At 42.2% G+C, this 24,526-nt stretch overlaps 1 protein-coding gene across 3 annotated transcripts in view; it reads left to right on the top strand.

Annotated features, from left to right (window-relative positions):
• Positions 1-343: 343 nt before the first annotated feature.
• The window catches only part of TSPAN14 (tetraspanin 14), a 34,496-nt gene continuing 10,313 nt past the window's right edge, over positions 344-24,526 (top strand). Inside the window, exons 1-3 of one of the 3 annotated variants that reach the window (XM_071438749.1) lie at positions 344-366; positions 14,959-15,056; positions 21,248-21,298. In XM_071438749.1, the coding sequence (XP_071294850.1) occupies positions 14,976-15,056; positions 21,248-21,298 (132 nt within the window). In that variant the 5' untranslated portion in view covers positions 344-366; positions 14,959-14,975. Of the gene's footprint in view, positions 367-613; positions 788-1,028; positions 1,402-14,958; positions 15,057-21,247; positions 21,299-24,526 lie in introns of those variants that run through there. The other 2 variants (XM_071438748.1, XM_071438747.1) reach the window with 2 other exon arrangements.

Genomic DNA, 24,526 nt, shown 5'->3' with positions numbered 1-24,526 from the left:
ACCCCCCATTTATTTAAACAACTGCATGTGGGTAATGAGAAGGAATCTTGATCATGCGAGCGGCGAGTGGGTGACACACGGGTGTATATCTCCTTTGTCAGACATCAGAAGGGGTCGGATGAGGAGAAATATGCATTTACTATAAATTCTAGCATGCTTTTGGTTGTCAGCTCTGATGAGTGGAGAATTAGCACACTAGAGAAGTGCTAAGCTCATACCATTTGATTGCGCAACAGTTCCTTTCGCTTCAGTGCGATTGCTGCTGTCTTTGTGAGCAGGCTTGTTCCTGACCGGGGGAATGAGGAATTCCTCCAAGTCCAAGGGCTGGAGCAGGTGAAGAAAGCGTAGAATAATATGAGGCAGCCGGTAAGAACACGGTGGTGCTGCACGACCTCCCTTGGCCTTGCCTTCCTGCCACAAATGTATTTTCACAGCGAAGCACTGAAGACATGAGTTTTGCTTTATGTATGAGGATGGGAATGAAGGTGACAGAAATGTTTACCAGTGTCAAGGGAGATCACAAGGTGTGGAGAGGGAACAGAAGGGGAGCGTGGAGGTCGGGAGCCAAGCGAGACGGCAGGGGAGCATTTCCCTTCTGCCTCAGGTGGGAGCTATCACCCGCTAACTGCACGGCTTTAAACAGCTCAGCCCTACCCTCCCCTTCCTCCTCTCTTCTCAGCGTCTCTCTCGGGAGGCATAGAAGACTCCCTGGGACGCCCGAAGACTCAAAATACTCTTCAGGATCATTTTATTTCATGCGCGTTTCTTTCGCTTTCCGGCTCTCCAGGTAGGCTCGGCCGTGCCTGCAGTATCGCTCGGCATGTGCTGTCTCTGATACTCTGGCTCACGCTCCGGAGCCCTGCGGGCTGAGGCGCGGCCGGGGCGGGTTGGGCTGGGCCGAGCCCCGTACGCAGGGCCGGGGCGGGGGCCGCAGGCACCCGGCCACGAATGAGCCCGGGACAACAAAGCCGCGGGCCCCACCGAGGGGTCGCGCTCGCAGGGCTGCGGGGGAGGGACCGCCAGGGACGGGGGCCGCCCTCAGCCCCCGCCCGGCCCCGGAGGTGCTTGGAGGGGCGCCTGCCGGGCGGTCCCGGCGGGAGCCACGGGGCCCGGAGGCAGAGCCGGGCTTCCTGCACGCCCCCTTTGTGTGGAGCGCGGAGCGGGCGGGGCCGGGCCGTTCATTTCCGCGCGGCCGGGCCCGGCGGGAGAGCGGTGGGGCGGCTCGGCACAAGGGCACGCCCGGCGGGCACGCCTGGCGCTCCGGCCGAGCTGACGCGGGGAGGAGGCTCCGGCAGCGCTGCCGTGTCCATGGACTAGCCGAGGCAGCCGAGGGACCTACGCCGACCGCCGCCTCACCCTCCGCCCAGCTCGGCGAAACTTAGCGAGCAGGCGCCTGCCCCGGTGAGTGCCGCCCGCCCTCTGCCCCGGGGTCGCGCCGTCCGGAGTGCCCCTTGTTCTCCCCGTCTTGGAACGCCGGCGTTTGTGCCCCCTCTCCCCGGAGCAGTGCGCGCCCTGCAGCATCCCCGGGGCTGGCGGGCCGGGCGGGAGCAGCCCCTGCCTGCTGCCGGAGCCTCCTGGCGGTGCGGGCTGTGGCGAGCCCCTGCCATTGTCCTTCCCATTAAAGGAAGCCCGAGAGGCCGGGTGAGGCTTCCTCTGGGAGTTCGCGCTAGCGTGTCTCGCTGAGGTGCCACGCGGGAGAAAAATAGTAATAATAACAAAAATTAAAATAACAGAAAAAGGCCTTTCGGAGTGCTGCAGCCAGAGTTCGCCTACTCCCTTCTCTGCCGTCGCCTCGGCGGCTGCCGACCCCTGCCCTAAGCCCCCGGTGTTTAGAGGGAGACACGGCCCAGTGGGCGTAAGGACTGAGGCCCGTAACTTAATTTTTAAAATCTTTTAACTTAATTTGGCTGTCGGCTGTGGTAGCGATCGACTTCTCTGCCCCCCCTTTCAGCCTTCTGTCGTAGCAGGCCCGGCCGTGGAGCGCGGGGTACCAGAGGTGATGCTCCGTGGTCAGTTCCGTTTTGGCTCTTGCTTTATGTTCCGTGCTCTAGGTAGATTTAGCGTTTTGAGACATTTTGAATTTACAAAAAAACAAACAAACAAACAAAAAAACCTCACGAAGAAACCTATCCCATGCTGTAAAAGGAGCTACCTGTTTGGGTGGTTTTTCCTTTCTTTAGTGGATCTTCCAGGGAGGTGGTGGTGGAGGTGTGAAGGATGTTTTAAAATAACAGGCAGAACAAAATTCTTCCCGCACTGCTTTTTAGTTTGGTTGGGTTTTTGTTTGTTTGTTACAGTGACATAAGCCTTGTGACCTAGAACTCTGGATGAAATGGAAGGAGAGCAGTTCCTAGAGAATGAAAGCACAGGGTGTGTCTTGTTCCTAAGTGCTCTCTGGTGAGATGATCCATCTCTCTCCTGGCTGTCTCCAGCAGGGAGTAAGGCATCAGTCCTGAGACATTTTATACTCACAATAAATGTGTGAAGCTTTTGGTGTGGAAGGTTGAGGTGCTAGCAGCATCTGCTTGACTGAAGAATTGTGTGCAGAGAGAAGGGATCAGGTGGGAATTCAAGTCTGGTCACTGGTGTGAAGTGGGAATGAGCTGTGGTGGAAACTGCTTTGCAACTTTGGATTTGGATTGTGTGTTTGGGTTTTTTAGAGGAATTCAGGACACTTGTGTTTGTAGAATGGTGTTCTTTATCCTTTGGTTGATGACACTGGAAGAAAGCACTTTTAGGGTTTGACCTATATCCTTTTAGCTCTGTTCTTGGAGGATGGAATATAGTGTTGTTGCCTGTCCTTAAAAGGTTGTCTTGTTCAAAACTATAATGCCACTGAAACAGGAATTTTTAGAATAGCTTTCCAAGAGTTTGTAAGTGTGTTTATATTGAAAAAAACAATGTAAGTTACAAGTAAAAACAAGTAAGTTTCACAGTTGGCATTTTGTTTTATGTTTGTTGATCTTGTTCCTAGGTGTACTTGCTGAAGGTGCAGTCTGGGTCTAAATCATGATCATGGAAAGCTGATTTTCTGGGTGGTGTGTGCTCTGTGTGATTTTTTTTTTTTTTTTAGTATAAGTTGATCCAGTTAGCTTCCTTTGTAGCTCCCTTTGTGTTGTAGCATTATCTCTGGTCCCCGAATCAGGAGAAAACCCATTTAAGTCTTGTTCTTTTTTCTGGGCACAGGCTTTGTGTGACATTTAGTGCATTGTAGACAAACTTTCCCGTTTAAAGCCTCTTTCCTGTCCTTCCTCCTCCTTGTGGGGAGCAGAGGGTGGCAGAAAAGAAGGAAACAGTGTGATCTTTTGCTCGGAGCCGTGTCTGTGCAGAGCCCTCGCATGGGTTTCATACCTCACAGCACTGCAAGGGGGTGTGTTCTGGGCTGCCTTTTACTGGTGTTAGGCCTTGTAATACTTAATGAAAGGACCATAAAAAGCCCTTGCTCTGAGCCCTAAGATGCTGTTTAATTGGGATACTTTCCTTGGTATTGAAGGCATAACTTTTTGTTCTTGGGTGTAGCAAGAAAATTGTTGACGTGGTGTCTTGTGAATCTGGTTATATCTGGATGATGAATGGGTTTATTGTATGTTTCTAATGAATAACTGAGAAATATTGGATTGTTTGGAGGCTGACCTCTGATTTTCTTAGAGGGTTTTTTTAATTTAGTTTATAAAGCTTTATTGGGTGGCTACTAATGTGCCATTACCTGTAAATGGGTGTTTGGAAAAAAGAGGAATTTTTCTGCTGACAAACTGCTACAATCGATTCTCTTAGTCTGTCAGGTTTCTCATTGTGAATTAGGTGTGGCACAGTGAGCACTGATAAGTGTGAATAAATTAAACGCTTGTTTTGATGTCCCTGTGTTAGTTCAGAATTCTCATTGGGGTTTGTGTGAGGGGAAGTGTAGTTCACAGAATGATTGTCAAAACTGTTCCACAGATCCTCCCTTTATTCTTTTGCTTTTACGAAAAATTTGACCTGGGTGGGGTATGGAAAAAATGTGTGGATTTTGGGCACACTTGTGAGCTCTCTGTGCCATGTTGCTTTGCATTGTGGCTTCCTGTGTCAAAACTTCCTGTTTTTTGGTAGAACAGACTCTCACACTTTGCCACCTGTGGTACATTTCTAACGCTAAGAGAGCTGCACTTCACAAAATCCATGAACGTGTTGTGGTTTGCATCTTGCTTCAAGCTGAAGTCGCTCAGACAAAGTAAATTAGACCCTCCAACAGTAAATGGTGCAGGCTGTTACTAAAGGGGAATTAAGCAGAAGTTATTTCTAGATGCAGAGGTTATATTCTAGATCCAAAGAATGGTCATGTGTCTTCCTCTCTGGTATTGCCCCAGTCCTCAAGTCTTTGGCTCTTCCAAAGCTTTGCTGTTGGTGGCTTGGGTGGAGTTCCTGATGCTGCCTTCAGCCCCTGGCACAGTTTGGACAGGAGCAGGATCCTTCTCTTGAATTCTTTTGCTCATGCTCAGTCAAAAGTATCTCATGAAGGTTAAGAACAACGTCAGAGATAGTCAGACTAAAGCTTATCAAGGTTAGGTATGTGTGGGTTTTAAGGAGTAACAGTTTGGCTCTTCCCAAGAATACGGGAATCTGAATTTTGATTCCGCAATCTAAAAAGAAGGGGAAGGGATGAAATGTCTAAGCTCTGATGGCTTAATTTTAAATGTGCAATTTAACTACTTAACTATAGCTGAATGTCATATTTGAACTTCTTTTTGTGTTGTAAAACAACTTTATTCTGGATGAAATCTGCTTTCAGATGGTCAGCTGAAAAATCATTGTTGGGAAATTCTTCTATTTTGGGGAATGTCACAGGTGAGGATAATAGCAAAGTGCAGGTGTTGAGGATCACCTGCAAAAGTAGTGATCCTTAAAAATTGACTGCATAAGAGATTGTGATGTTTGTAGTTGAAACAACTGCCTTGAATGGCCAGGCTTTTGCTAAACCTTTTGACCAATCTGACATAACTCTTGGAACTGAAGCCCTCAGATAGAAGAATCACTCTGCTTGGTTATTCACATATGAATTCTGTTATCACTTGTGCAGAAAACCTTTAACAAGTGAAAATAAAATATGCTGGCCACAATAGGAACTGTATCCAAACCCAGGGCTCTTAACTGGGTTTAAAAATAGGTATATTTTCTTTTCTGATCCAAAGTGTGTCTCAATCCCCATTTGGCAGGGGGGAGGGATCAGCACTTGTTTTGCTCCAGTGTTTCCTGTCTTTCTTCAACTCTTTGGGAGCCAAGCAACTTTTGTTTTGTCCTTTTCATTGTACCACAGCTTATGTGTGATATGTGTGAGTGGAAGGATTTCTGCTCATACCTAAGATGAATGCTTTATCTGTGCTTCCTCTGAGAGCTCTTGCTGTGTCATTGTCTTTAGAAGTTCTGCAAAACCTGAAAATCTTAGGCCTGTCTTCGTTCTTAATCTGAACCTGAGTGGGAAAGGCAAGGCTGTAATAAACCCATGGCTCTGCTTCCCCTTGATCTTTGTAGTGAGCGTGGTTGAATGTTGTCTTGGTGTTGTAAAAGGGCTTCTGGAGTATTGGAAAAGAGCTTGTCTTTATTTTGTGCTCCTGGGCTAGAGAACAGGCATTTATACCAAACTGATAAAGGTCTTCCATGGGAAGAGCTGTCCTGAGACCCCCTGATGTAGTTGGGGCTCTTTGGCACTAATTGGCTCTGGCACTTGATGAGCTCGTGTGTGCATGTGAGCTTTTGGCTTTAGGGGCTGTTCTATTTTGGCATTCTCGTACTGATTCAGGCAGGTTGTTTGTCTACAACCTCAAACGTGTTCATGTGTCCCAACAGCCCTTTCCAGAAGTCTGTTTTCCTCTCTTAACAGTTTTTGTTTCCTGCTCAAAGACTAAATAATTGATACTTGAGTCTCTCTGGAAAGGAGCTTTGTCTAAATAATTGATGGACTTGAAGGTAACCAAGTCAGGTGTTTGAGTTGCTGCCCTTGCAGGATGAAGCAGAGTATTTGGAGGCAGCTGAATGCTGTGAATTTTAAAATTTTTTAAAACCTCATTTGTTCAGCTTGGCAAGTTGTGTACTCTTGCTTTGGGGCATAAAATGGGTGCTGAAATATGTTTGCTGGCGTCTAGAAACTTCTGGAATAGAAAACAAAGGGAAATAGCCTCAAGTAACTTGGATCTGAAGGGAGGCACCTGAGAGCTTGGACTTTGGTTTTTATGGGACAGCAGCCTTCTGGCTGCCAGGGTATGGAGCTGATTCTTTGGATGCATATTGCTTTTCCCTCAAGACTTTGTTATTAGATGGTGCTCAGGGAAGGACTTATGGGGGTGAAATATGCCTGCAGTGGTGGAGCTGTATCTAATAAAGGTTAACAACAAAAGCAAAGCTTTCCACCCTGCCCTGAGTAACTTCAGATTGGCTGTGTGGTGAGCCTGTGGAGCAGGAAGGTTCATCAAAAAAGCTGTCTGACTTGAAACTAATGGAAGGCAATTAGTGAGATGACTCTTGGAAAGCAGTTGGTGAGATGGCTCTTGGAAGACAGCAAGGCAGCTTCCTTTGCCAAGTGTCCTTCGTGCTGAGCTTGCAAAGGATATTTTGACTAAGTGGTCATAGCAGTGGTCTGCCCTTGCAAAACAGGAGAGGGTTCAACTGAAAGAGCCTGTGCAGCTGGGGCAAGTGAGAGGGGAAGGTGCAGTTCAGCTCTGTGGTGGTGCTTTATCTGAGATGTGCTGCTTGTGTAGCCAATCACACTGTACTGTCTGCCCATTCAGGTGGCAGTTTCCTGTGTTGTCAAATTTTTTTCCATCAGGAGCTGTGTTCCTCATTTTAATGAAGGCACAGGTTAGGAAGTGTTTGTGTCCAAGCTCTGCACCTACTAATTCTGCTGGTGTTTGTAATTAGCTGTTGCAGACTGAGGTCTGTGTTGGAAGGAGCACTGACTGTGTCCCTTCACAGCCTCTGCTGCCCTGATCTCTGAATGGCACTGTGTTGTTCTTGGCATCATCCTGAGAGGTGGAAAGCCTGTTTTTCCTCCTTCCCCAGGGGCGGATGCAGAGACTTTGGACTAGACAGTCGAGGCTTTCTCACGACCTGCCAGAGCACTGGCTTTGGGGGAAGGGCTGGAGCTGTTCAAGCATGGGCTTGTCCTGAAGCAGCATTGGTTTTTGTCTTTTTAATCTTCTCCCTGTGGTGTGGTAGCATGTGCAGGGTGCTCTGCCAGCCTACTCGCTGTAGCTCCTGGGGCATTAATTGTTGCTGTGTATTTGGGCTGAGACACTGACTCTGCTGAAGTGGCTAGATTGTGAGACATTGGTGAAGGCTGCTTTGTCACATCTTTAAGATTTTCCAGTGCTGCCTTAGAGGTTCATCTTCTACCTGGGTTTTGCAAGTTTCATGAGTGTGTTTCTTTACCAGAAAGGAGGTAAGGAGATGAATTTCACAGTGGTTGAGCTGCCTACGTGGCCCCAGAGAGCCATTTTCTCTTGTGGCTTGGAAGCTGGTGATTGTCGTCCCTGGCAAGTAAAATGAGCCTGTCCTGGTTGTTATGAATGCAGCTGCTGGAGGTGGAGGGCAGCAAAAGAAAGCTTTGAGGGCATTGTCCCCAAACCCCCCATGCCTTTCCCCAAAAAGTAGCATTCCCTGGTGCCTTATTTGAAATGAGTGTTGCTCTGGTGTTGAAAGCATAGCCCTGGTAATTGAGGTGAGAGGGGAGGAAAAAAAGGTTTTGTGGATTGAACTCCACTTCTTGTTTCGGTGACATGGAGTCAGCATTGTTTAAACAGAATGAGTGGTGAATGTAGCTAGTATTATCCAGATATTGCAGTCATTACTTAGTGTGCTCTTTTCTGGAGATCAGATTTCAACCCTGGAATTTAAAATTTTAATTTTTTTTTTAACTAAGAAATACCTTGATCTGTTTTAAACTGTTAAAATAAATATCTGTTTTATTATATGTAATAAGATGTTTTATGTAAAAAGATATGTTTATATATATAAATTTGTATATAAGAATATTCAGTGTGAAGGTTAAGAAATATGGTGTGGATGTAGACAGACTGCACATTACATCCAAAGCAAGGAGCATTTTTAAGGAAACAAACCACAAAACCCAAAGCAAATTATATGCTCATCACTTCTTTGTTGTATATTGCTATAATCAGTCTCTTGGGGGTTTTTTCTTATGAAAAGAGAAAATAAAGATATATTCTTTCAGACTGAAATATAACTGGAGACTGAGCAACTGGCATTCCTGGAAGTGGTGAAAAGTCACCATATGTATAAAAGTTTAGGATGTTCTCTGAAGAGAAAGTGTGTTTGTCAGCAAAGAAAGGTGGTGGCTTCCTGTCTTTTTTTATGACGTGAAATGGTATAGCAATGGGAGGGACCCATTCTGTTCTTGAAACCTTTTGGTCTGTCTGGAGCTGTGGGAAGGAGCTGACAAAGTGTATGAAATACATTCTGTTATTCTTGGATTACTAAATAGAAGTAAAAATATTCCCCAAACTGGACGTTCTGGCTCCTCAGATAAGATATTTGCTTTGTAAGGCTCCCCAAACCTTCTGTTAGAAGGAGGAAAAAAAATCAAATTACATGCTTCTTTTAAATAAAGACTTTGACTTTTGCCTTGCAGCTGTTGATGTTACAGAGAGTTGGTATGTATCTGCTCTCATGAGAGGCAATAGAAAGCAGCTGAGAAGTTTGGGTCAGCTAAGATTTTTCTGGTTACTTGTCCTGACAGGTTTTGCAGCCTGAGGTGGATAAATTCCTGCTCAGAATGACTAACTGGCTTCTATGTTTCCCAATACTTGAATTTGCTGTGAAGTAAAAGGAAAGCATGACTTGTGGCTTGTTGTGTATAGTGAATAAATTGCAGCACAGGCAAGGTCCTATTCAGATGAAACTGGCCAATAGCTTTATTAAAGAAAACTTTCCTAGGCACAAAATATTTCTCTAAACTTTTCTAAGTTGTTAATGAGGCATCTCTTGAACTGTAGTGATAATATCTGGTGCTGCTTTCACTTACTTTGGTGTAATCCAACTGAGTTTTAACTCCAGAGCTTTAACCAATAGGATTAGGTCAGTGAAGGCCCTACATCCTGTGCTCCTGCTTTTCTCTGCATTTCTTAAATATTAGTGAAGAGATGAGTATCTTACAAAAGGATCTGTCTCTCTTCTACTGCCCTCTCCTTATGTTTGGAAAATTGCTGTCTTTTAGATGAAGTTTACGTGTAACATTTCCTTTTCTCTCTGTTTCCTGTGCTCTCTCTTGCTTTAAGTCAGAATGTGGAGTAGATGCTCTGTTTGCAGTCAGGTACTTTGAGCAGATTTTCCTTGAGCTAGGTAGGAGGTCCTTGCCTTTCACTTGATACCTCTGTCAAGCACCTCTGTATGTTTAGCAGAAACCACCTCAGCTGTTCGGTTACTTCTTCAATGAATTTGAGGTCAGTGGGGCAGAACTAGCATAAATGTACTGAAATTCTCTGGATAATTGAGTTGTGTCTCTCCTCAGTGTCAATAACTAAAAATATTTGTAGTTTGAATTTACATTGTTAAGACTTTCATTGTACGGTGTTATTGACTGGCTTTCTGACTAGTTTGTATAAATGAAAATATGAACTCTTTGGAGCTTCTTCTGTTTTGCTGATTTCTTTTTAAATGTTATTAGTAGCTTTTTGTTGTTGAGTAGGAATAAATACTACTTCACATGGAAGCAAGGCCAGCCAACTCCATCTTTTGTAGCTTCTGTATGAAGAACAGTGAAAAGTGAAATAGGTAGAACTGCTGTTGTCCTCTGTTACAGCTTTCAAATTGCTGTGGGAGCAGTACTGAATTCTGCTTGCCTTTTACAAGTCTTTAGTGAAGTTCTGTTGGTTTAAGAAATCAAATGGAGCTGAAAATATTCCATGAATCATAACTGGAATAGCTCCTCGAATTACAGTTGTGCAGTGTAGAGCCCATATGCCAAAGGATGGGTGATGTTAGTCAAGTGGGGAGCTCAGGAGAGGCTCTTGATGACCATGTAGCTTATTCTTGAAAGTGTGCAGTGTCCACTTTTTCTGAGTTCTGAGCATTTACATGGTGTTTTGGATGCAACTCAACCACACAGAAGTAGTGGCTTGGCCAAAAGTGCAGCATAAGGAGTGTGAGGTATGGAGACGTGGAGTGGAGCTCTTGTGAATTACTGCTTCCTTTATTTGGGGTTTGGAAACACTGGTGTGTGTTTCTGACAGGTTTTCCTAAGTTGTAGTTTGTGATGCAGTAATAGAATAAACCCTGGTCAGTGAAACCGGAAACCCTTCCCAATAGGTTGGGGATTTGTTCTTCTCTGAGGGATTGTTTTTTAGTGCTTACAGTGGAGCAACTTCTGCTTGAAATATTCTTTGAGGTCTTTGAGTCTTCAGCACAGTACAAAATAAGGGTCTTAAAAGATGATGTCTTGAGAATTCTGCCCAGCTTTGGCCACATTTTCTGTTGAGTTCCGAGATTTGTTACTTCCATTATTTTTCTGGTGAGACAGGGATAACCTATTAATGATATTTGCCTTTCATCATAAGTCTTTCAGGTTAAAAAAATACCATTTTGTTGATTAATCCTCAGGTTTCTTCTGAGAATGAGCAAATATTTCTCTGCTCATCTGAACTCCAGCAGAACTAAATGAACTATACTTGTGTTCCTTAGGAGAAGCTAGTCTGTTCTTTTTGAGGCCCTAGTCTGAGTTTCTTGGAGACAAAATTTCAAAATGACACATGCTTGCTTGGAGCTCCTGAGTCATCAGCAGGACTGTGTGTTTCCAGGAGCAGATTAACCTGTAAGAGCATCACATCCTGTCAATTTATCTTGCTTTTTGGCTGTACCAGTTCAGCCCCTTCAGGTGAAGATTTGATGGCTGGCACCCAGATACTTTTCTGAACATTAGGACCCCTTTGATGGTCAGCTTCTCTGTAGGATGGGGAAAGAGCAATCTGTAGGTGCCTCTTGGTTGTTCCATTTTTAGAAGGTCCTAAGAATACATCTGAATTTTTCCTGGTCAGGGATTAGGCTGCCTTTTACCTTCACAAAAACCCCAAATGACTGAGCACCTTCAAAGAATGACAGTTGTTTTTAATGGCACCATATCTTGAATGAACTGATGCTTTTTGATATATATTTGGTCTTGATGGAATGGAATTGAGTCATATCAAAACAAATCATACACCAAAGTACATCTCTTGCTCTACTTTAAAAAATCTTGCTCCTCAGCAAATTATTCTACATCCGTTTGCTTCACCAGCTTCATACAGATGCTTTGTATTGATGAACAGTGGTGGAGAAGCCAACAGCTTGGCAAATGACTTTTTTTTTTTTTCCTCTTGCCTCAGTTGTGCCCCTGTTCCCCTCATCTTTCAGTGTGTTGGATTGAGGTGTGCTGCTGGTACAGGCTGGCACTGGAGGGGTGCTGTGTTTCCATGGGCACATTCATGGGAAAGCTTTTCCTTTCCTATCCTTGTACTCCTGCCACCTCCTGCCTGCCCCCACGCTGGCATTTGCACATGCTCTGGCAAGGTGGATTGAAGGCTTAAACCTGTTTACTTCTTGGTGTGTGGTACAAGATTACAGGATTGAGCTGAAGATTTGCTAGTGGTTTGCTGTGTGGCTGCTTGCTCCTCTGAATAGGTTGATTAATGGTTGTGGGTTTTAGGTGGGGCAGGGAAGGGGATCAGGACTCAATATGGTGGCAGTATTGGCTGAACTTGGAATTTTAGTGTGACTTAGGTTTGCCTTGTAAAGTAAATGTCTCTGGAGGATTAAAATAATTTTTGGACCTAAATCTAGAAAATTACTTTGTTGCAGTTGTTCTTGACTTAACATCTTATCCATGAGGATTTCTCTGCATGTCTACATTAGATTAGTTAACAGATCACATTGTGTTTTATGAGAATTAGGAACATAGATGAGGAGTATCACTGCTGTAGCATTTCGAAGGTAAGAGTGGAATTGTGGGTGTCAAAAAGCTTTGGGAATGGCAGTGTCCTCTTGATGAATGACTACATTTTACACCTCTCACTAAAGCTGTAAACACCAGGACAAAATTATATTCTACCAAAGCAGCAAGGCTCTGTATTTGATTTTTAGAAATTCCTGTTGCTGTGAGTGGGTGATAACTGTCAGCTGACACATTGTGACTTGCTTTGTCTGAAACACAGTAGAGAACGTTATTAGTCTGCGCTGCCCACATACTGCTTTAATCTTCCAAGTGTTTTTAGGATTGCCTAACCATAGCTATGCAGCCTGTGCTGTGCACAAAGTGAGTTACTGACAAGCAGATTTCTGGACTGGTTACAGATGCCTTCTGTGTTAGGAAACATGATTGCTTTTAGTATAAACACAGGGAGGGTAGCTGTGTAGTCTTGAGTGGACTGCTTCATTTGTTTGTAGTGTTAGTGGAAAAAAATCACATACCTTCAGATTCATTATGCTACTATCATACCAGCTATACTGTGTTCAGTGGTCTGTCAACAACCACCAAAAGAATTCTGATGAGGGTAAGCACAGAGCAAGCCAAATCAGCTCAAGATATGCATGTGGTATGGAAGCTAATATCTGTCTGAAGAGCTGTGTGCTGTCATAGGACAGCTTCTTGCTGGTACTGGTTATACACCCCCCGTCATTTCTGAGCATTTGGAAATGTGTATGTTGAAAAAGCATTTTACTTTTTCATTCTACTAAAATACTGTGATTGGTATTGACTGGGGCATTTTAGCAGTTGTTTGAAGCATGGAGAAATGTCTTGCAAGCTGGTGGTCGAAACAGTGAGGTGGGTGGGGAGTAGTGCTTGTCAATAAGGATACTTTTAATCCTCTTATTCCTGTGAATAGTTTCAGTGAAGCTGGAGCTGAACAGTTGCATATAAGTCCAGTGCCAGGGAGGGTAACCTAACAAAAGTAAGTCTTCAGATGTTTGTAGTTTAGGTTGTGAAGTGATGTGCTTGCCTTTTTGCCTCAGGTTGTATTTTAAGCCTCTTTGTCTAGCAGAACCTCATTTTTGTGAAATTTAATGATGTGCTAGCTAAATGCAACCTGCTGCCTTCTCTTGTAGATGTAGCAGCACCAAAAGCAATGCTCCTTATGTGCATTTTGTAGTTGCTGCTCCTGTCTCTTATCAGGTTCCTGATTTCCAGAGGGAGGGGGCACAACAGTGATGGAGGCCTCAGTGTGTCTGCATCTGGAGAATGTATTTGCACTGGCAGCCAGTGTATTGCTGTAAAATGGGATTGCACCCTGCTCAGATTAGTGCTATTCTGTTCTTGTACCCTCTCTTTCCTCTCTTGTCCAGGCACATCAGACTGACTGACTCGGCCAAGTGTGTGCATATTGATTGTTGACATATAAATTGCCATTTGGAGCTAGAAACTGAAATTAAGTGGGGAAAACCAGTCTTTGTTCCTTTTCCTATATTCACTCAGTTGTGGACTTAGATAAGCAAGGGGATGGTGCTTAAGCAAGAGTTCTTTGCTATGATTCATAACAGTTGTAAAGGTTCCTAAATTTTGTCTGTAACGTTGGATGGGTTGCAAAGGTCAGTAACTGAATTAGAAAACTCATTTCATGTGGTACAGCTGACCAAATGGAGGAAGGTCCTTTCCAGTCACTGCCTATACTGCCATAAAGGACAATTTCCTTTGCTTTAATGAAAGTTAAATGTTTTTTGCTATAAATGGACCGTGCACATTAGAAGTTGTAAGGTGAAGGAAGAAAACCTGTTTTCAGTGTTTGGTTAAAGTTATATGGAAGTCAACATCTGAACTCTAGAAATAGCAAGCTGAAGTATTAATTCACATTCTAGTCTGTACTGGATGGGATTCTCAAAGCCAACTTCTGTTTCTTCTGTAAGTGGGAGTGTTTTTATACTGAGGTGCAGATTCCTTTCTAGGAAAAGAAACTCCAAAACCAAACAACCCCAAAAAACGTAGTTTACCTTCTGATAGCTGTGGATGTGGTGCAGTTCACTTGTCCATTCCATGGTCTGGGTTTCAGACTTTACAGGGTTGGCTTGGTTTTTGCACTCTGTCTGTGAATGACCAGCGTGACACAGAATGTTTTTTTAGTTAGGAGGTGTTTGGAAATTCTGCATTCTTGTTTCCTTGATTTGCAAACCTTCCACTAACATTTACCTCAAGGAAGTGGAGGATTGAATTGCTGCTCATCAGTCTTAGGCAGCACTCAGCTGTCCAGAATGTGAGGGCTGTGCAAGTGCTTATTCCTGCTCTGAATTCACAGCTTGTTCTCAGTTTTTCTTATGCATGGCATTTCTGCAGAGGTGGTTTAGTTATGATTCTCTGAACAGCTGTAGTTGTCTGAAATTCTTGAGCAAGAGTTGTGGTTGAACTTCATCTCTCTAGTGTGTGTAAGGAAGCAAACCAAACTCCACAGAGCTGAGGGTTTAAAATGGTGGGACTTTGGTTCTTGAGAATAAAACCTCTTACAGGAGATGATCTGGTAAAGGAGCACACAAATATGGAAGAGCTGGGTACAATTACCTTTTGTATTTAGCAATCCAGCAACACTGAGAGATTCCAGGTAACCACTTTGGATATCCTGCTAGCTGGATTGCTGGATGTACAATGATCAGGGTTTGTGGATAAGTCCAAGCAGCCATTTGCAGTAGTAAAATGGTTTTGAAGGAGTGAGAAGGCAGATGAGTGTTACCTTGCTTATGTTGATCTTCCTAGGCTAACTGTATAGTGACTTTCCTTTGTGGGTGTGCCTGCCCTGTTATAACATTAGGGTGCTTAAAGATAAGATTATTAAGCAACAGATACTGAAAGGTAGTGTTGGGTCAGTGGAAGTGTGAGCTGACTTTGAAAATGCCTTTTGATGGCATATGGTACAGATTACTGTGCTCTTTCTCAACAGAGCAAGAGAGACCTGGGAAGAAACATTTATTCATGAAATCTTTGCCTAATCCTGCCATTCTTTCTCTTTTGTGCAGAGGCTGTGCCATAGAAGATGCACTATTACCGATATTCTAATGCAGAAGTCAGCTGTTGGTACAAATACTTGCTCTTCAGCTACAACATTGTCTTTTGGGTGAGTACAAAATGTAGAGGCTGAAATAGCTTAGGGCATAGCTAAGTTTTATTAACTTCATTATTCTGGTCAAGAGAACAAGCTGAAATATTTGTGTGAAAGCAGGAAACTGATGTATAGTATGCCCCAGGTGTTCTGTAATTGAAGAATCTTATCCCTTATGAGAAATTATTATTGAAAATGTGAGGACTCAGTATCCATATTATCCATGTCAAATTGCTTCTCTGTTAAAAGAATCCTCTTATAATGTTTCCTTTCAGACCATCTTTGATCATTGTTGGGTGGTGTAGCTGTCAATACACTATGCAGAAGAGAAGAAAGGAGCTTCCTCAGGGATGTGTCAACAGCTGGCAGCACATGTCATGCTCTGTGGGCAGCTGAATTGTCTGATACAGTCTTGAAATACTTAGCTATGGACTAACCTGCCTGTAACGTTTAGAATTATGAGTGTGAAAAGATGCAACAGTACATGAGTGGATTTAGATGTTAATGAAGCACCTGCCTTGGAAAAGAAGGCCCTGTAAAGGTTAGAGCATAATGTTGCACCAGAAAGAGTTAAGATGTCTGTGAGGGGAAGGTCTGGAAGCAATTCAGACAAACTCAGTAGTTCCTTTTGGAACTTTCAGGTCAAATGTTAACAAGTTTGTACCTGAAGTCCTAGAGCTGCAGTCATGGAAAGGCATGAGTAGTCCTGGAAGAGTGCAGATACAGTCACTTGTCCAGTGCTAGCAGTAAAGCTGCTGATAACCACAGACCTCCTTGCTACTGTCACCACCTTTTATTTATAGTGCAGTGCTCTAGCATGATGCTGTAGCATTAAACCACAGGGGAGTTAGCCTCCTGTGGATACCTGGGCAGAAAAGATTTGCAGAAACTTCTCTTCCATTAAAGGTTGGTTTGCTACAATATTGCATCGTGAAAGTGATCACTGGGCATGATACTTTCTGTGTCACAATTGAGGATGCTTTCAACAGGTCAGAAATTGTGCTTACAAGCCACCAGCTCTGCCATTCCTCTTCTTCCCATGTACCTGTGGTGGAGTGTGGCACAGTGAGAAGAGATGGTTATCAAACTGTTCTGGTTTTCAGAGAAATCACTTGATAACTATGTGGATGCTCTTCAGAAGTTCATGGCGGGGTATGTGAGAAATCAACACTCTTGTTCATGAATATTAGGATTCCTCTAGACCTCTACGTTACTCTAGTGAGTGTCTCATGAAGTGGAGTTTGAGTGACTGTTTCTGACAATCTTTTAAACTGAAATTTTTTGTCTTTGCTGTAAGGGGAGGAAGACTGTCAAGAATTTGCCTCTGTTTTTTCACAGGAATAAATTTTATATCTTTTTTCTTCTCTGCAGTCACTACATTTTTTTTCACTTTTTAAAAACTGTATTCTCTTGAGATGAATGATGAAGATCTAAAAATTTTTCTGTTCTTTAAAGAACAACTTTTAAAGAGATGCCAAAACATGGAGGAGAATTGATAACACAACCTGTGTGTTTCAGCTGGTCTGTTGGCTGGAGGAATTAGCTTTCTGAACAGGTACTTGTAGTCCTGGTAGCTTCCTCAACAAAAGGGTCTGATGCTTCTGTTGACGTTATCAGGCTGACCTAGTAAATGATGTGCAGCTACAGCTCTGTGGATAAGATTTTTGGCACCTTTAGTTGTAGAACAAGCTATGTAAATGTTGAAGGTAGACACCCCTATAGGCAATCCATGAATCATTTAGCTGACACAAAGATTCAGGAGCCTGTGAAATCCTGCTGGCTGGAATGACTACAAATTCACCATTTGTGAAACAGAGTGGATTTTCTGTGTGCCTTAGAAAAACTGAAGAACTACAAAACCAGAAAGGGAAATGTAACCATAATCCACAAGTAGCATTTAAGGAGGGAATGTTTGTTTTGATTCACTTTATTTGGGTTGCAGGACAGGTGCTTCTGGAAACTTGTTTGTGAGCTTTTGTTAGTGAGCCTGGCTGCTCTAGAGGTGGATGAGGGATGGATTTAGCTGGATGTCAGAGAGCCTTTTGCCCATATAAGCTGTTAGAGCTCTCCTGTGTTGATGCACAAACCAGGTAATAGTAAATAGTTGCAGGAAGGTATTTGCATTTGTTCTTCTGTCATCCTTATTAAAGGTAAATGTTGACTTTCCCATTGTAGCTCTGAAGATATCATTGACTGTATAAACTTTAAACCATGTGCTGATGTAGTAATTCCCAGAAGTTTTAGACTTTTCACTGGGTGGTTACTGCAATTTGTGTCATGCTTCAAATGCAGTTCACATAGATTGGGATTAAACAAAATATTGAACTCAAAGAGGGCAAATATGACTAATGGCAAGCTCAGTGTAATCACCCTTTAGAAATCTTCATTCTTTGGAAGTCTTTTTTTTCAGGGGAGTGATTTGGAAAAAGAAAGTTCTGGCTTTTACTGCTGGCTTGTAATACCACTTCTCTATTCTTTTAAGAAAGGGAATGGAGGCCATAGGAAGGCTCTGCCTAAGCCTGATTTTTATGTGTGATTACTTTGTTTCCATCTTGCTTTTTAGGCATGCTCACAAGACTTGGCTTGTCCAAGTACACTCTTGTTAATGAGTGGTGATAAGGCAGTGCTGCAGCCATTAAGATAGCCCTGCAGAGAGCAAGATAAGAAGGCTGGACCTTTTTGTGTTTAAAAGCTTTTTTTTTTTTTTAGTCAAATCACTTCATTTGTCATGGTGCAATTTAAAGACTGCAACAATGCCAAGTGGAGAGCTTGGTTTTGGCACCTTTCTGTTCTGAGTCGTTCTGCAATGGAGTGAGCTCTTCTGTGAGAGTTCTGGTGCTTGCTGCTGTGCCTCCAGTGGAAAGGGTGTTTTTTGGGGTAGATTTGCACCTCGTGGGGCTGTGGCTGGTTCAGTGAATTCTCACATTGCCCACGTGAAGGATTGCATGTGTGCTCTGCCAAAGCCTTTTATGTTGCATATGAGCTCACTGTCTCTCACATGAATTGAGTGGGGAGGGTAAAATAGCTTTTAGCTACAATCAGCTGGGTTTGTCTTCTATAGGTCAGTAGTTGTGTGTGACTCTTAAGTGTTTTTGGAGGCAAAACCAGAACTTGTCACTCATCCTGTAGGAGATTTAAAGGGAATGGAGGCCCTGCACATGGTGATGAAGGTAAAAAATTCTCTTCAGTTCTGGAAAAGAATTCTGAGTTTATCTCTTGGAAAAATAAGAGAACACCCAGGTTAGCATAAGATTAGCTTGGCTTTTCCATCATATGTTGTTTTCCAGGAACTTCTGTAACAGCAATGCTGTGCCAGGAAGAGGAGAGAATGCAGCACCAGGTGGTTTCCTGACCCTGAGAGGAAGAGTCTCTGAAGAGTAAGGGATAGGAAGGAAGGGGCTGCAGGCTGCTGATTGCTCTAGCGTGGGTGGAGCTGCAGTGTAAAACAGGATTATCCAGGGAGTGGGAAATGTGAGAATACACAAAAACTGCATGCAATTCCTATTGCTGCTGATCAGACTTAGGGACACACTGACCCACAATCACTTTGTGTTGCTAGAGTTTTGTCTTGCAAGAGCTGCCTACATCTGAGAAACAGATTAGCCCTGCTTTCTCAGTTGGTAGTGTGATTCTGGCAGCAGTCATAGGAATCATAGGAATTCAAAGTGTGATTGGGAATGGATAAATGGGTGATGCTTAAAAGTGGTAATTTGGGCACAATGTCACTGAGTTGACATCAGTATTGTACATCAGAGCGGTGCCTACAGTTTGATGCAATATGTTTAAAAAGTGGATTTATCAGTTCTAAAGCAGGAAATAAGCAAATGCTGGTAAATAGTGTTTCAGTTTCTGGGCACAATTGACCTGCTTTGTGTATGTTTCCATCTAACTTTTCATGGAGTAAATGGTTTGAAGGGCTCTGCAGTGCAGCAGTGAATTGGGAAATCCAGTTTGTTCTTGTTTACATGTTGTTCAGATTCTGGTGAAAGGCAAATTGCATAATGCTGTGCTTTTTGAAAGAGCTGACTAGCCTGCTCTCATCCTGGGAACACTTTTGGTTGTCCTTGCTTCTTCTCAGCTGCCTGTTGTCCCATTCCTCAGCCATTTAGCTCAGTGAGCTGGAGGAGGTTAAAACTTGTCTTTTAGTTTAGGCAGGATCAGCTCCCTGGTCTGCCTTGCAGACATCCTTTGGGTGCCTCTGTGCAGGTGTGTTAGAGAGGGGATTTTCCTGGGGCTGATTCTCTGTAGAACTCTGGGCATGCTCAATCACACCCACTTCTGAGCTAGTTTGATCAGCATGGTGTGCTTGTACAATGGTTTTTTCAGTGAGATACTTTAAAGTACCTTGCACACAGTCTTTGAAACAAAATGATTTAATTTCATTTCACTACTATTTTATGTTCTTGCAGATTGGTTGTTTTGGTTATTGCACCTGTCAATGTAGTGGCTGATGGCTTTGTTTCTTCTGCAAGTACTCCATACTTTACTGGATTTTTGCAAAAGAATTTTTTAATGTATCTGGTTTGGTTGCTTCTAGTGAAATTTTTGAATTGCTTGTCTTAGCTGAATTAAGTTTCAGATTTATCCGCATTGTTTTAATGAGACTAAGTTTATTTTTCTTCTGATAAACTCTATTTTACTTGTAGCTAGTTTGCACAGATGCTTATGGAAATAAATTTGCAAAAGTAGTATATTTTCTTGAAACTGAATGTTTTATAAAAGCATGAGCAAAGTTCATGTTCAAAGGTGAGAATAATGCATGCTAGTGAAAAATCTACTTAATCAAAAATTTGTTAAAATTTAATTAAGAAGGTAATTATAATGGAAGGCAGACAGTCTGAAGAGGTCACCCTATTTATAAATTCAATAGCACAATATTAGTATTCTAGTACCCTTAATTTGTATACAGAGAGTGGAATTTGTCTTCGCAGTTATTTTTTTCCACCTTGTGTTCTGTAGAAAAAATTTCCAAAGATCCAGCTGTCTGTGTAATTTACCTTGATTACTGCAAATTATACCAGCTGTCTTCATCTGTCTCCCAGCATTCCTGGAACATTTGGAGTGAAAAGGATGAAGGATGCATCAATTATATGCACTGTGCTACTTAATGACATACACATTTGATTACTGACTATTTTCCCTGCCTTTTTTTGATCTGAAGATCACTGGGTTAAGATCTAGGGTTAATTTGGGTCAATATTCTGTTTACATTGATGTGGTTTTTAATAGTATTTTTCAAGTTATGTTTTGATCCAAATGATCACTTTAGATGCTCTTAGCTGATTCAGAGTCCAAGGTGAGTACTCATTGTGCTATTGCTTCTGGCAATTTATTTAGTACTGCTTTGTTCAGTTCTAGCTCCATGTGTCAGTGGTGGTTTTGGTTGCTTAATCCAGATTATGGCATATAATAATTCCTGCATAGACAGGAAGATTGAGAGGTCATTTAAGTTTGATTATTGAAATTGGATGTTAAAAACAAGTTGCCTGAGCATTGAAGAAAGAGAATAAAATATTAGAACAAGGAACTTCTTCTTTTGAGTGACTGTAATTCAGGAGTATTTATTATTCAAACATATGAATTAGTGGAGGGTTTGTTATAAATTAGATTTTATACTTATGGAAAGTAAGCAAATGGACCATTAATCCAGCTTGATTTAAATGGGCTTAAACAAAATAAGGATTCAGAATACAAATGGTATCTAATCAGAGAAGAGGCTAATATAGAGAGCTTTGGCACTGAGAAGTCACAAGGAGCAAGCGTGGCTACTGTCATAGCCATAATATTGGTACTATTAAGTGACTAAATAGGGAATAACTTCAAAATGCATTAAATATTCTGACATCTTCATTAGTGGGCAGGCAGACACTTTCTAGCAAATCACTGGGACAAGGATAACTCCCACTTGCATGGTGCTCTGTGGGGCTGTCTGTTAAGTATCTCTTCTTCTTGAATAATGTGCTTTTTGAGTTATCATGAAGAATCAAAATACTTTTTAAAAAGTAATTTATAAAATGCATAAATGTTGTGGAATAAATGCCCTTCAAATAATTTTGTAAGAGATGGACTCTTGGGGAATAAGGTCCCGTTACTGTTGTCTCAAATGACAGGCAGTATTTGTTTTATTTGAGCAATAGTGCTACTAAGTAAGTTTTTTGATAATGTGGTTGATTATTACATCTAATTAATTTTTTTTTTAATTTTAGCTAGCTGGAGTGGCCTTCCTTGCAGCTGGTCTGTGGGCATGGAGTGAAAAGGTAAGGATAAGAGATGTCTGGTCTTATTTCAGTGGCTGCCTCCTCCTGCTCCAGTAAAACTACTTCCTCAGGAAGCAGCAGAAGTTAAATGTAGCATCTGTACTCAGGAGCGTGTTCAAATAATCTAAACTGATTTTAGTTGGAATTTACTTCTTGTCCCTGATCAGGAGTTAAGCTGTGACCATTGATATTCAGAGCTTTTTTATGAACTTGTAAGAGCAGGATGCTGGGGAGAATTTAGCCTTTATGAACAGGTTCTCTTTCAAAAGCATGTTTTCTAAAATCTGTATTTCTCTACTCACCTCCTTTTATTACAAACAAATATTTGGGAGGGGTATGAGCTGTCTTTATAAGTTGAAAAGCACTACTAAATCTAAAAGTGCATCTTCTAAATACTTCAGAAAGATGCTCCCAGTCTGTTGGCCATCTGTTGTCCACTCTATTCCCCAAGGAGTGCTTAAGTGATTGTTTCCATGTAGAGGAACAGCACTGGGGAACATGGTGTAGCTGAATAACTCTTATTTTTAGCAAAGGTTTCTTGTAACTAAGAAACTTCCTCAGCTGAAGGAAGTTACATGCACATGTGCTCAGAGTTCTCCTGTTACAAGGGAACAGAATGATACAGGTATGGAAATTAATGGTTCCTCCACTGAGTGGCTGTAAAAGTATGGGTTTAATGAAGTCAAGCACTAGGAGAAAGTGACCATTGCTAGATTCACTGATCTGCATCTCAGGCAGGTGTGGAGGGCAGGTGCCCTCTCTGTTCAGTTGTGTCACGAACTAGTAAGACTTCAATTACCATCATGTGTTCACTTTTCCTTAATTGGAGTGGTTCCATACAGCAGCTGTCCACATGCACAGAGGTTCTGAGTCCTCTGCTTTTTGGAAGTGAGTTTTATGGTACTTTTAATTCTGAGGTATTTATTCTCCTCCTCCCTGCTCCCCATGTGCTTGCACACATTCTCATAACTAGGTTAGTGCTGTCATTGCTATATGAAAATCTATCTTGACACTCAAATACATTTGCCTCCTATTTTGTTGTTACAAAAGAATTTTGTTTCCAACCCTTTAAGGAGGATGTTAAACTTGCCTTGAGTTTGTTCTGTAATGTTCATTCTTCTGGTTTTTTTATACAAGCACATATGATCTGTGTGGCTGGAGACTAATATCTCCATTTGCCAAGTTGGCTTTATGGTACACTGAAGTGACTAAAAGGCAAAGGCAGACTCTTTCTGTCTTTCTTTCTTTTTTGAACTTTTCCTGAGTTCTTTCTGTTCTCTGTGCTATCTTGCAAATAAATGCTTCAAAGCCTTTCCTGTGCTTTTGAACTTCTGAATGGTTCATGAAATCTGTTAGTTATTTTTGTCAGTTGTTCTGTGCTGTTTTCAGTCTTTCAGAGCAGTGCCATTCTTCAGCCAGTCGTGCCTGTATTTCACAGATAAGCATCTCGGTGAACAATAGATGGGAAGTAAGAGAAAAACTTTGCAGAAACTGAGCTGCAGTGGTAAACCCAAAGATAAACTACAGGTGGTGGAAGAGTTCTAAACATCCTGTCTCTTACCACAACATGGAGTACATTAGGTTCATTTCATTTCTATGATTCTGTCTTTGTTCTTTGTGCATTAGGAGTACAGATTAATTCCTCAGCAGTCTTTTTCTCTGGCTCTAAATCCTGTGCTTCTCTTTTGGCTCGTAATATATTGAAATGAGACTGCTGGTTTGTGAGAAGTGTTGAAAATACTACATGGAAAAATGTTGCCATTGTGACTTCTGTTATTTGGTTAAGATCCAATCTCTCTAACTGGTGTATCTAATTGGCCTATCCTTATGATTTTGTAACTGACTTTGGTTATTCTGAACAGTCACATAAGAGTTAACTTGCATAAAATTTTAAGAGTCAATATCTGTCCAACAATAGATACTTCAAAAGTCACAAAGAGTGAATTATTGTCAAGTGTTGACAGAAACAAGGTGAATAACATTGAGCCCTCTTATCAGCAAAACAGTTTTGCTTAGAATGGTTTCAAGGAGGACACAAAGGAAGATCTGGGAAACTAAAGGCTGGTCAGCCTCACTTCATTCCAGCAAGTTTGTGGCTAATAACAAATGGAGAGGGTACAGGCAGTTTTCAAATCAAGACTGTTGCTTAGAGGGACTTCAAGGGCGTGGACAAACTGTTCTGTGTGACTGAAAGGAAGACTTGAAGTGTGAGTTTTGTTACAGAATGTCTGACACTGAGTACAGGTATCAGGCTGCTCTCCTGTGCACCTGAGGAAATCTGTGTTGTAAAGGGCAGCCTGTTTGTACCAGTGCAGATGGCACAGGCAGGAGTGTCTTTAGCAAAATGGGTATGGTGGGATTAGAGTTTTCTGAATTAATTCCATTGTTTCCTTCCTTCAGGATTTTTGACTTAACATCATTTCTTAAACAAAATCCCCATAACCCTCTTTTAAAAAGAGCATGTTGTAAACATTAAGTGTGAACGTGAAGAAAGTGTTGTGGACCAGTGACCTCTGAGGCTGAATAATAAAGCCAGTTCCTGCCTACTTCTACTTGTAACATGCTTTGATCAGACTAAATTGTCTTCCAAAAAATGTTGCTTGAACAAGTGAGATTGTGTGAAAACAAAAAGCTTGAGTTTGGTTGTGGGAAGGAGATGGCTGGCAATGGTTATGAATGTTTGAGTATCCTGGTCACACAGGGTTTGGTATCACAGCATGTTGATTCTACAAGGATGCTGCATTAGCCCATCTGATCCTGACAGGTGTTTCTTGACTGTGGGGTCTGAGCCAAGGTTTGATTAGGTGGGACTCTCATAATTAACCAGGTAGATCAAGTTTTTTAGCTGTGAGGTGTAACAGTTTTGAAAAATGGAAGTGTGTGACTGGTAAAACATTATCTACAAACTAGGACCATTTTGTAATAGCCTGTTTGAACTGTTAGTCACCAGCTGTTGCAAGGCAATTCTGAGTCCTTCAGTTTAATTATTTTTTTCCTTTTCATCCCATCAGCCAGTTTTGATATAAACAACTCTGTTTTGCTGTTGCCAAATTAACAGCTCTGACAGAATCTGCTATGGAACATGCTATGAAAGAAGATGGAGTCTTGTGGAACACTGCAGTGCTGTTAATCAATGTCCTCAGCTGATGGAGTTCCTCCAAGGGCACATTTTCTTCTAATGCTGTAGATTTTATTTTGTTAAGTAAGCAATTGAATAAGTGATAGAGA

Source organism: Agelaius tricolor, unplaced genomic scaffold (assembly GCF_023055355.1).
Source record: "Agelaius tricolor isolate 1412-34295 unplaced genomic scaffold, bAgeTri1.0.p SCAF_13, whole genome shotgun sequence".
In the NCBI taxonomy this organism is placed as follows: Eukaryota; Metazoa; Chordata; class Aves; order Passeriformes; family Icteridae; genus Agelaius; species Agelaius tricolor.
Note: the sequence above shows the minus strand (reverse complement) of the source record. Positions and strands in the feature narration are given on the sequence as shown.